Here is a 14,229-nt window from a genome sequence, read left to right on the forward strand (position 1 = left end):
AGGTTACACAGAACTGCATCGGTACACTGTATAGGTTACACAGAATCACGGGCTACACTAGGTTATACAGAACTGCACCGGTACACTATAGGTTACACAGAATCACGGGCTACACCGGGTTACACAAAACTGCATCGGTACATGCACTGTATAGGTTATACAGAACTGCATCGGTACACTATAGGTTACACAGAATCACGGGCTACACCGGGTTACACGAGCAGTTTAGTTTACTTGAAATTGTAAGTGTCAAATCAACATGAAGAAAAAAACTTATACGTATAGGGTAGGACATCTCAACTGCTTCAATGTTATGACTTGAGATGACGGGCCCATGGGCAAATCTTGGTAGAAGGTCATCTCTTCATTACCAGCAATTGTATATTAGGTTATATGGTTGTGGTCTGAACTGGTTCTATATCATGACCCAAAAAGGTAAACCCTTAAGGTTGGGACTGGATCCCCGACCCAATCCTGGTAGCATGAATTAATGTCTCTTCAAGCCTAGAAATAACATATGGTTATTGGGAGGGGGATGTAAAATAAGTTCATATATTTTGAGCAAGGGAGTAGGTCAGTCTTTTTTTTTTGCTGCAAACTTTGCTGAGCTAACTCAATCCCAGGAATCTTTCAGCCAATTATACTCTAGGTATTTCAGTTCTTTAGAAGATGTTCAAATTTTCAACATATTTGACTTCAGTGACCTTGTAAGTTGGTGAAGGTCTGTTAATTCACAAACTTTGTAAGGCTCAAACCTTGGAAGCTACTAGTCAAATAGCATGATTCTAAGCCTTTCAGTTCTTCAGAAAAATAAAGTTTAAATGTTGTCATAACATTTGACACATATGCCCTTCAATATGGGTGATGGTGATTCATTTCAACAAAGTTGAATCGGTGGCCCTTAAACCCAGCATGCTACTGGCCAGATGTCATCACAGTAGGCCTCAACATGTTTTAACATATTTGACCACAAATACCAATCAAGGTTATACTAGCAGCTTTCTTGCAAAATACCATCATCCTGGACCTTTTGGTTATTCAGAAGGAGTTGTTTAAAGGATTCTTATAAGTTTGGTTTGTTTGTTTGTGTTTTACATCCTATTAACAGCTATGGTCATTTGAGGACATGCCAGGTTTTGTTTGATTTTTTCATACTCTTGACCAAGGCAGTGACCTTGAATACGAGTGAAGGTCATTTATCCCAGCATGCTACTGCCAGATAAATGGCCTAGGTATCTTGATTAAGAAGTCGTCTATAGTAAAAAGTTGATGCTGGTTGGAGGGATGGACAAGGAGAGCCTTCAGGCCAGTTGACCTAAAAACACTTAGGAAGACCTTACCGGTGACTATAAGCCATACAAACATGTGAAAATATCATGCATGAAAGGACCCAGGGCATACAGGTATATGGTTACCGACTAAAATCTCCATGGGTGGGGCGGGATCCCTTAGCCAGTCACGATAGCATGATCTGTTAGCCTAACCAGCCTAAATATACATTGTAGGTAGGTTTGGGTAGAGCTTTCCAAGAGATGGGTTATATTACATAGGCTTTTGGAGATGGTATTGTCTTATTTTTTCCCCGTCCCTCCTGAGGCATCCATAGCTTTGTCTAACTGATGTCAAAGCTAAAGGTGAAAATCCATCAAGCCCTTTCGTAAATGCAGTCTTTTTATTTTTATTGTAAAAAGTTGACTGATGGATTGACAAACACCCAAAGGGCAAAAAATCAGAATAAAATACTACTATCTTTCTTTTTTTTTATTTTTCACTCATTGCTGAAAAACAACATACTTAAATACAAAACCCTTGTTACAATATACAGTATATACCACAAGAAATGCCATTTAAAATGATTTTAGCAACAGTAGTCGACAGGTATAAATTATTTCCCTTGACATTTTTACTTACTCTTGCTCACATCAACATTTAATTGTGAAATACAATCACATCATACTACTAACTAAATGTAACAGTCTGACATTCACCTTTCATACTGTAGAAATATACACTAAAGATCATTAAATGTGGTAGTTTTTTCAATGAAACATTTGTGTAACAAATATGAATCTCCTAATTATAAATTTACTTTAGTTGTTGCTTACAACTATCACTGCTTTATTACCTAAATTTTCCAACAGTCTGTTCCTTTGTGAATAAGGAAAATATAAGATTATCTGTATAAAAATTTGGAATATATTCCTCAGTTTTTGGTTATTTTGGGAAAATAAGGCACTTTTTAGAAAACCGATTGTTTTCGGCGGTAAAACTAAGGGAAAAAAAATCATGTTTCAATTAATAAACATCCATCTCTACAAGGAAAAGAATGTTCTAGGAGTATCACTTTCCATTGGTCTCCTATGGTTGGTGATGCAGTTATACTTCAAGTTCTACTTAACAGTTTAAAAAGTGTTGGCAAACTGTATAGAGATTACGTAGCGATACCATAGGTACATTTCTTAGTTGGAAATGCTTTTCACAGCAGGCATCTCAGATAATGACTTGTTATGCTGTTAATATCAGAATTTGTTGTGTATAGCTGCTGTAAAATTTCGTGAAACTTGCTTAAGTAGAATTTATTTAAATTCCAAGTTTGACTTTTAATGAATTTTATGTGTATTTGAATGTGATTTGTCCGATGATTTTAAAGCAATAATTAAAATTCTTCTTTTTGAATTCATATTTTAATGAAATACCGTGTTTGGACTACAGAAATGACCGATCATATTGTTTTTCACAAAATCTAAGATGGGGAAATGGCAGCCATGTTGATTTTTAGAAATCATGTCCACTCACACATGCCCTAGAACATCTGCCGTACTATACCCCGACACCAAACATCACACATACGTGTTCTTGTACATCTCCTGTCCTAAACCCAGACACCAGACATCACACATACATGTTCTTGTACATCTCCTGTCCTAAACCTAGACACCAGACACACTTTTAATGAATTTTATGCTTATTTGAATGTGATTTGTCCGATGATTTGAAAGCGATAATTAAATTTCTTTTTTTTAAAATTCAATACCGTGTTTGGATTACAGAAATGACCGATCATATTGTTTTTCACAAAATCTAAGATGGGAAATGGCAGCCATGTTGATTTTTAGAAATCATGTCCACTCACACATGCCCTAGAACATCTGCCGTACTATACCCCGACACCAGATATCACACATACGTGTTCTTGTACATCTCCTGTCCTAAACCCAGACACCAGACATCACAAATACATGTTCTTGTACATCTCCTGTCCTAAACCTAGACACCAGACACACTTTTAATGAATTTTATGCTTATTTGAATGTGATTTGTCCGATGATTTTAAAGCGATAATTAAATTTCTTTTTTTTTAAATTCTTATTTTAATGAAATACCGTGTTTGGACTACAGAAATGACCGATCATATTGTTTTTCACAAAATCTAAGATGGGAAATGGCAGCCATGTTGATTTTTAGAAATCATGTCCACTCACACATGCCCTAGAACATCTGCCGTACTATACCCCGACACCAGACATCACACATACGTGTTCTTGTACATCTCCTGTCCTAAACCCAGACACCAGACATCACAAATANTAAACCCAGACACCAGACATCACACATACGTGTTCTTGTACATCTCATGTCCTAAACCCAGACACCAGACATCACACATACGTGTTCTTGTACAGCTCATGTCCTAAACCCAGACACCAGACATCACACATACGTGTTCTTGAACATCTCCTGGCCTAAACCCAGACACCAGACATCACATATACGTGTTCTTGTACATCTCATGTCCTAAACCCAGACACCAGACATCACACATATGTGTTCTTGTACATCTCCAGGCCTAAACCCAGACACCAGACATCACACATACGGGTTCTTGAACATCTCCTGGCCTAAACCCAGACACCAGACATCCCATATACGTGTTCTTGTACATCTCATGTCGTAAACCCAGACACCAGACATCACACATACATATTCTTGTACATCTCCTGCTCTGAGCAAAAATTACTAACACATGTCCATGTGCAATTTTTGTCCTAGACAGAAATCACTCTTAAGTATTCTAGTACATCTCTTGTCCAAGACAGACAACACACATACATGTCCTTCGTACATATCTTGTCCTGGACAAAAATTACTCAAAAATGTCCTGTTCATTTCCTGTCCTGGACAGACATCACGCATACCTGTCCTGATACATCTCCTGTTCTTAATCCAGACAACAGACATCACGCATACCTGTCCTGATACATTTCCTGTCCTTTACCCAGACAACAGAAATCACCCATACATGTCCTGATACATTTCCTGTCCTTTACCCAGACAACAGACATCACGCATACCTGTCCTGATACATTTCCTGTCCTTTACCCAGACAACAGACATCACGCATACATGTCCTGATACATTTCCTGTCCTTTACCCAGACAACAGAAATCAATCATACCTGTCCTGATACATTTCCTGTTCTTAATCCAGACAACAGACATCACTCATACATGTCCTGATACATTTCCTGTCCTTTACCCAGACAACAGACATCACGCATACATGTCCTGATACATTTCCTGTCCTTTACCCAGACAACAGAAATCACTCATACATGTCCTGATACATTTCCTGTTCTTAATCCAGACAACAGACATCACTCATACATGTCCTGATACATTTCCTGTCCTTTACCCAGACAACAGACATCACGCATACATGTCCTGATACATTTCCTGTCCTTTACCCAGACAACAGAAATCACTCATACATGTCCTGATACATTTCCTGTCCTTTACCCAGACAACAGACATCACGCATACATGTCCTGATACATTTCCTGTCCTTTACCCAGACAACAGAAATCACTCATACATGTCCTGATACATTTCCTGTCCTTTACCCAGACAACAGAAATCACTCATACATGTCCTGATACATTTCCTGTCCTTTACCCAGACAACAGACATCACTCATACATGTCCTGATACATTTCCTGTCCTTTACCCAGACAACAGAAAACACTCAAACATGTCTTAGTATATCTCCTGTTCTGGACAGAAATCAATTATACATGGTACATCTCCTGTCCTAGACTGACAATGACATCACTTATATGTGTCCTATCACATTTTCTGTCCTGGACAGACAACAAAAATCACTCTTACGTGTCCTGGTTCACTTTCTGTCCTTAACCTACACTCTCATCACTCATACATGTCCTGGTACATTTCCTGTCCTAGACGAATATACTCCTCCTTCTCTGCAGGAGACATCTTAGCCATTATGTCACTTGTGACCTCATGATAAGGAACAGGATGACCATTAACATTAACTGTTGGGATGGATTCCTCTTCATCACTTTCCATCTCCTCCACTGTAATAGAAAATATTTACCATACAAAATGTATTATTTCATCTCTTGCTGCTTCCTTAAACTTTTACAGAATTCACCCACTACATAAACTTTACACTGATGTGTTACATACACTAGTACTGGTCAACAAGCAAAATGCAATCTATAGCCCCCCTCCCTGTAGTCTTTGTCTACCAAGGTCAAAGGTCAAATCATAGGTCCTCATAACACATTTCTTGTACCGCATAATCCCAAGATGTACTTGCACACTGATATGTTTACTCAAGTTGTATTTGCATCAGTCAATGTGTTACAGAACCAGGTAACATATATCCTACACCAGTCAATGTATAACATTACCAGGTAACATATATCCTACCCCAGTCAATGTATTACAGTCCCAGGTAACATATATCCTACCCCAGTCAATGTATAACATTACCACATATATCATACACCAGTCAATATATTACAGTACAAGGTAACATATATCCTACATCAGTCAATGTATTACAGGACCAGGTAACATATATCCTACCCCAGTCAATGTATTACAGTCCCAGGTAACATATATCCTACCCCAGTCAATGTATAACATTACCACATATATCATACACCAGTCAATATATTACAGTACCAGGTAACATATATCGTACACCGGTCAATGTATTACAGGACCAGGTAACATATATCATACTATATCCTACACCAGTCAATGAATCACAGTACCTGGTAACATATATGATGCCCCAGTCAATGTATGACAGAACCAGGCAACATATATCCTACACCAGTCAATGAATAACATTACCAGGTAACATATATCTTGCACCAGTCAATGTATTACAGTACAAGGTAACATATATCCTACACCGGTCAATGTATTACAGTACCTGGTAACATATATGATACACCAGTCAATGTATGACAGAACCAGGTAACATATATCCTACACCAGTCAATGTATTACAGTACCAGGTAACATATATCCTACACCAGTCAATGTATTACAGTCCCAGACAACATATATCATACACCAGTCAATGTATTACAGAACCAGGTAACATATATCTTACACAAGTCAATGTATTACAGTACCTGGTAACATATATCCTACACCAGTCAATGTATTACAGTCCCACACAACATATATCATACACCAGTCAATGTAATACAGGACCAGGTAACATATATCCTACACCGATCAATGTATTACAGTACCAGGTAACATATATCCTACTCCAGTCAATGTATTACAGTCCCAGACAAAATATATCATACACCAGTCAATGTATTACAGGACCAGGTAATATATATCCTACATCAGTCAATGTATTACAGGACCAGGTAACATATATCCTACACCGGTCAATGTATTACAGTACCAGGTAACATATATCCTACATCAGTCAATGTATTACAGTACCAGGTAACATATATCCTACACCAGTCAATGTATTACAGGACCAGGAAACATATATCCTACACCGGTCAATGTATTACAGTACCTGGTAACATATATCTTCCACCAGTCAATGTATTACAGTACCAGGGAAAATATATCCTACACCAGTCAATGTATTACAGGACCAGGTAATATATATCCTACATCAGTCAATGTATTACAGTACCTGGTAACATATATCTTCCACCAGTCAATGTATTACAGTACCAGGGAAAATATATCCTACACCAGTCAATGTATTACAGTCCCAGACAACATATATCATACACCAGTCAATGTATTACAGGACCAGGAAACATATATCCTACACCGGTCAATGTATTACAGTACCTGGTAAGATATATCCTACACCAGTCAATGTATTACAGGACCAGGTAACATATATCCTACATCAGTCAATGTATTACAGGACCAGGTAAAATATATCCTACATCAGTCAATGTATTACAGGACCAGGTAATATATATCCTACATCAGTCAATGTATTACAGGACCAGGTAAAATATATCCTACATCAGTCAATGTATTACAGGACCAGGAAACATATATCATACACCAGTCAATGTAATACAGGACCAGGTAACATATATCCTACACCGATCAATGTATTACAGTACCAGGTAACATGTATCCTAAAACAGTCAATGTATAACATTACCAGGTAACATATATCTTACACCAGTCAATGTATTACAGTCCCAGGCAACATATATCCTACACCAGTCAATGTATTACAGGACCAGGTAACATATACCCTACACCGGTCAATGTATTACAGTACCAGGTAACATGTATCCTACGCCAGTCAATGTATAACATTACCAGGTAACATATATCCTACACCAGTCAATGTATTACAGTCCCAGGCAACATATATCCTACACCAGTCAATGTATAACATTACCAGGTAACATATATCCTACACCGATCAATGTATTACAGTACCAGGTAACATATATCATACACCAGTCAATGTATTACAGTACCAGGTAACATATATCTTACACCAGTCAATGTATTACAGTACCTGGTAACATATATCCTACACCAGTCAATGTATTACAGTACCAGGTAACATATATCTTACACCAGTCAATGTATTACAGTACCTGGTAACATATATCCTACACCAGTCAATGTATTACAGTACCAGGTAACATATATCTTACACCGGTAAATGTATTACAGTACCAGATAACATATATCTTACATGTATATACACCAGTCAATGTATTATAGTACAAGGCAACATAAATCCTACACCAATCACTGTAGTTTAACCTTACATATAACTTATAACGGTTAATGTGTTACAGTATATGTTCTAGCATTACCTGCTGCTGCTGCTGCCGTTGGTTTTGGTTTGTTGGTCTTCTCATCCTCCGAGTCACTACTTGAACTATCGCTGTCAGCCCCTTGGGTCCCTGAAGCCCCAGGTAAGGGCGGACCACTCCTCTTCTTCTCATGTATGATCAACAAGGTCTCTATCTCGTTGGTATTGGGGTGTTTGGGAAGGTCCAATCCAGATGGCCCAGCTACATCCATCCTGTCCGGCTGTAAAGAAACCAGGCTAGTGATAAATAACATTGAAATTAAAATGAGAACATTAATGTATTTAAAGGTCTGCTTTTCAATTTTTCTTATCATCACATTTCCTTTGGTCACCCCTAATAATTTGCCAAAAATTTACTGGAAAATAACAAATGGTGACATTATAACAAGGTTGTACTGGACAAATGGTAGTAGTAAATTAAGGTTTTCCTGGATTTAAGGTAGCAGTATAACAAGGTTTTACTGTACAGAAGTTTGCAGTATAACAAGGTTTTACTGCACAACAGAGGTTTGCAGTATAACAAGGTTTTACTGAACAACAGGTGGTAGTATAACAAGGTTTTACTGGACAAAAGGTTACAGTATAACAAGGTTTCACTGGACAAAAAGTGGGAGCATAACAAAGTTTTACTGAACAAAAGGTGGCAGTATAACAAGATTTTACTGGACAAAATGTTACAGTATAGCAAAGTTTTACTGGACAAAATTATAAGGTGGCAGTAATAAGGTTTTACTTGACAGGCACTATAATATGATTTACATTTATATCTTTCATGCATACGCATGAGTAGATTAAAACTATTGAAAGTAATAGCAATTTCACAAACATCTGTTAAATACAAAGTACTTATCTTTTGATGGAGTATTTACAGCTACTTTTAAATATTATAAATACCCAGGTATAACACTTATTCTGCAATGGAGATATAATACATCTACATAATTGACTGGAAGAAAGCTCCTTCCCTTTTAAGCCTTCATATAAGTAGGCAGTGACTGTTTTATGCAGCAGCATGTATTACATGTATTTACCAAATCAATAACATCACTGGAAGCTGTAGTTTGTACTGTGCTCTTGACCATCCATTCTGGACGGTCCTTGATTTTCTGTTTGTCTCGTTTCTGAGCCTCCTCCTCTGTATCCATGGTAATGGTAACATTACTTTCCATGTCAGTATATCCAAATCCTGTTCCTCGGGTTGCATCCCCAGACCAAATCCTTGAATCACCTTCTTTGTTACTTGATTGCTTGCTTGCATTATGGCTGAAATATGGGAAATAACAAAAAAATAAATTACAACTAAACCATACAAACTAAATTCATTATAAAAATAGCATTATAGTTCATTTAAAATTTCTGTGTTTAAAAGCATACAAACTATATACATTATAAAGTTAGTATTGTAGTTCCTGTTATATCATCCCTGTGTTGCCATTGATTTTTCTACCTCTTTTCCACAGGGGCCTGACTTTTGTAGCCATAGCATTTAAGATTTTCACACCATAGACTTATTGTCTGTGAGATAAAAAGTTAAAAACAGACTTTTTGTAGACCTGTTGAAAACCTGATAGATCAGACCTTGATCAAGAAAATTTTACTTATTGAGTTCACTGTTCAGTAACACGAATTTAGAGAAAATACAAGTAATAATAAAGAAAGACAAGTAATTTCACAGAGGACTTTTTCATTCAATATTATTTTTATTATTGAGTTATAAAACATCATAGGAAGTATGTTGAAAGACAGCTTTGTCTATGAAATAAGTTATTCCAATAGACCTACAGTATTTTTTTTACATAGTGATTGTCTATGGGGCTACCTCTAAGTTTGAACATATATATATATATATTGCCCTTAAGCTTGTAAGACAAATTTTCAGAAATCATCTATGGGAAAGGGCCTTATAAAAGCCCCAAATTCACCTATGAAAACCACTGTTTGCAATGCATTTAAACTGTATTTGTTATATAGATAACTGATAAAGGTCATTACATAATGACAGTGCACAGTACTGTCAGCTTCAACTATTGCCATCTGAACCAAGTTGCATAAGACTTAGCTGAAGCTTCATTTCCTACTAAATATTGTACAATATATGTATATTTATATAGAATATATTACTGAAGTGAAAAATCAGAAACATAAAGAAACAAGATTAATGAAATGAGGTCTTATAATAATTATTGATATTAAGGTGTGAAACATACGATATAATCAAAATCAAAGATTAGGATATGATTGATACATATATTTGTAAGAATACTTAACTTACACTCTGTAAAGCTTGTTTAATCCACTCACCTTCTGAGATGTCTGATATCTGTTGGTTCAGGTTCCAGTAGCTCTGGCGCCAGCTTAATGTCATCACATTCCTTTAACAAGTCAAAAACAGATTGAATCTGCTCATTAAACTTTGCCAACAAGGTTCTTGCATCTTTCTTTGGCATAGCACTTTCATCCTCCTCCACTTCACATTCACAGAAGGTACACCTAAAAGTCTGGCTCATAAAGTCAAATAACTGGTCAGCCTCCAAGTCTGTGTATGATTTACAACAGGACGGACATTTAAAGGATGCCCTACTTGTATTGTCTCTCTCCTCCATTTCAATTTTGCGTCGCACATGATCGAGTTTGTATTTAACTACATTCACAAATACCTGATAGCCAATGAAGTAATAGTTATGTCTTGTACTTTTACCTTCTGCATCTGTTTCAACCTTCATCCTCATCTTGACAATTTTTTCATTTTTAAGTGTGTTAAGCAGTGCTCGAAGATGTTTTCGGTCAAACCTAAGAAGTTCCGCTATATCGTCTTCCTTCATACAGGGGTTGCGTACCAGTAAGTCTATGACTATGGCATGTTCCATACTGTAGAAACCTCTGGTTACCAAGCGAGCCAAGCGCTTCAAAGTCTCTGGGACTTCTGTTAAGATGTCTGGCTCATTCATGGTTGGAATTCAGATTTGGGGTGATTCAGTCAATGAATTAGTCATGGTTTTGGCATCTGAAACAAGAAAAAATACTGTAGGATTTCATATGTACCTTTCTTTCACACTATATAGCTTTGCACAAACTATAAGCTTGTTGACATTGTGGGTTTTGGGGTATAAAAATAAAAACACTTCTTGTAACATCTGCAAGGAGCTCTCAGGAATTAAGGCAAAACAGATCAATTTACACTTTTTATTAATTATATATGATCTATGCCTGCAGAAAAATACTTTTCCTATCATTATCTTTTTCTTAGATTGGAATAAAATACACCTGGAAAAGTTAAGTTTTCAATGTGATTTTTGTATGCCACAACTTTTTGTTGTGTGCTTACCAAATGAATGTGATTGTCACCAGCTGGTTGCATTGGTCTGGCTATTCAATATGCACAATATATGGGTGACAAGAAGGAATGCGAGTATCAAGGAAGGTTTTTGCATGCCCAGAAATTTCTTATAACATTTTTTCCATTTTTTTCTTCTGATTCATACCAAACGTACCCTGACCTAACTACCTGCAAAATTTCAACCCAATCATTCCTGTGGAAAGTATAATTATATTTTCACTATAGGCAATGCAAGGGAAGCAACTCATATAGAATACTAGTAGAAAGAATGTTACCAGGCTCTGTGAAGAAGGAACGGTTTCATATCAATCATCATATATTTTTCAATTAATATTTACACCAGTTTTAGTCAAATTAAATTAGAACTTAAGTCTTTCATTTTAATTTCAAATAGTTTGATATCATCATTTATAGCCTAGTTGTCACTTTGAAGAAATTGAAAATATGTTTTTTCTCTCATAATTATAAAGTTCTTATTACATGTGAAGCAGGGTCAGGTATTACTGAACACCTATAAGGGGAAACCCTTTTAACAAAAAAAAGGGTGTATTTACGCAACAGATAAGTGTGGTAACCTATCTGACCTATTGGGTGTTATTTCTTACAATAATGGGATTGAATTGGAGGGAGATGTAACATCATTATAAGGTTTGTTCAATTACTTTACATGGAGGTACATAATGTAGTTCCTGAACCATTTGGCAATTAATGGACTCAATGAAAGGTTTAACTGAACAAGTCTTTTATTTCTAATAAAATATCCATCAAAGATCTATAAATTGAATCAAACAGATCTTAAATGAACATTTCAGATAATGTAAAGGCTGTGCCAGCTATATATGGTCATGTAGCAACTATCCCAAAGTGCAATTTAATTCATGTTTATAATTATCTTCAATTCCATAATTTGATAATCTATCATAATGTGTTCAAAACTGAGAATTATTAGTACGACCAAAATTGTTCAGACTGCAAAGGCTGGCACACCCTTGGTTTTGCAAACCTCTAGGATGATGTGTGGGGCTTGTGTAAGTCTAATCATGGTAAATGAGAGAAAGCGATCGCGATTGTGTCTATTTTTACCTAGTTTTTGTTGTAAATAGTTGTTACCAAATTCATCAACAGTGATGTGTTCAATAACTGCCTAACACCTCTAAATGTAATCAATAGTAAATAAATGTCATGATTATATAATTACTGTTAATAAGGATAACTGGCAAAATATGTTTTTTCTTGATTTGTTATTGTATAGTATATGTACACATAGTAATAGTCATAAGTTGTGACCTTTCCGTTTATATGGATGCTTAATGGCCAAGCTCTCATTTTCTGTATATATGATGCAAATAACCAAAAAATAGCCAGGAAACCCTGAAGTCAGCACACGCTGAACAAGAACTTTGTGCAGGCTGCAGAGGGTATTGTTTTCACCAACATTGCAAACAGACAATATTTTCAGGGCTCAGGAATCCTGATATATTGACTGTAGACATGCACATAAAACACCAACAACATAAGAATAACTGCCTCCGGTTCAGCAATACCTGTCCAACTTTAAATGATTTATGATTTTCTTATACATGTTAAACTTTATTTTAACTTCTAAAATATAAAGTTGTATTGGTCACAGTTGTATGTCATATCATTCTCTATTTGAATCATGACAACAATTTACTTATTACTACAAGTTCTATTTTGAACATTGAAGGATAAAAATATGTTTCAAAATCTTGCGTTTTATTTAATATATATGTATTTCGAGCTAATTTTAAAATTGATCATATAAGTCTATACACGCCCCTGTGCTCCATGTATGCTACAATGAGAGTATAACTATTATCACGGACTTAGATAGCAATCTAATTCCTACTCCAACAGTGTTAGAGGTTTACACGGCGAGATACTCTTGACAGGCGCCGTGTCGCAGTCGGCAAAATGATATCCGATAGAAAGAAGGCCGACCAACGGCCTCTTATGTTATAGGAGTATCTAATTCCGTGATATATTAATCTGTATTGTAACTTCTCTGATAACGTTAGAGTTCCCAAAGGAATTTACATTAGGCCTATATATACGCGTTTGTGGTCGTCATGATCGATGCTATGCTGATGAAAATAAGGAAATAAATATCACCATCTTTAAATAAAACGATAAACAGATACTTTATATTTTACCATCGTTTATCATTCTCCTCACTGTGTTTTCCTTCTCCCATTCATGATGCCGCGCTGATGCTTAACCGGATGTTGCAAATGACATACTAAACATACTCTTAGACACGGAAATAGATTCCGGAAATAACCCGTTGGACGGGTATTTGATATTGGATTTGCAAAACTTTCAAGGCATATTTTAACATTTGCAGTTCCGTTAGGCTTTATCCTTTTAATTTTATGTATTAATTGAAAAGCATACAGTACGTAGAGAGACCGGGTTTAGGTCCAAATATAGCTGTAACAAATGCTCAAGTCCCTGTGAGTCCAACCACAGTTGGTGTTGAGCAAACACACTCAAAAAAATCATGGTATCACATCTTCCTATTGCAAGTGTTTACAAATAAGTGTGACATTTCGACGACTAGTACGATACGTATCATATGTACCATCAGTATGAAACAGCAAATATTAATGGCCAATGAAGCGTATCATATGTACACGGTACAACGGTGTAAAAAAAATGTACAAGTTCTGCACTATAAAATCTAAGGCTGTAGTGAAGGGCACTGCAAGTTCAAAGAGAAT

The 14,229-nt window shown here is 36.2% G+C and overlaps 1 protein-coding gene and 1 long non-coding RNA gene across 2 annotated transcripts; both read right to left on the minus strand.

The window, feature by feature from the left end:
- Positions 1-2,686: 2,686 nt before the first annotated feature.
- LOC110465380 lies at positions 2,687-3,914 on the minus strand. The gene is made up of 2 exons (XR_002464603.1): positions 3,594-3,914; positions 2,687-3,267 (listed from the first exon to the last, which is right to left on the minus strand). It is a non-coding gene; the product is annotated as an uncharacterized LOC110465380 (long non-coding RNA).
- A 56-nt stretch (positions 3,915-3,970) lies between these two features.
- Positions 3,971-13,745, minus strand: LOC110465379 (general transcription factor IIE subunit 1-like). The gene is made up of 5 exons (XM_021521154.1): positions 13,663-13,745; positions 10,453-11,155; positions 9,183-9,414; positions 8,153-8,372; positions 3,971-5,374 (listed from the first exon to the last, which is right to left on the minus strand). The coding sequence occupies exons 2-5, from the start codon at positions 11,097-11,099 to the stop codon at positions 5,205-5,207; spliced, it is 1,269 nt and encodes a 422-aa protein (XP_021376829.1). The 5' UTR covers positions 11,100-11,155; positions 13,663-13,745; the 3' UTR covers positions 3,971-5,204.
- Between the last annotated feature and the right edge of the window lie 484 nt (positions 13,746-14,229).

Source organism: Mizuhopecten yessoensis, unplaced genomic scaffold, assembly GCF_002113885.1.
Source record: "Mizuhopecten yessoensis strain PY_sf001 unplaced genomic scaffold, ASM211388v2 scaffold11073, whole genome shotgun sequence".
In the NCBI taxonomy this organism is placed as follows: domain Eukaryota; kingdom Metazoa; phylum Mollusca; class Bivalvia; order Pectinida; family Pectinidae; genus Mizuhopecten; species Mizuhopecten yessoensis.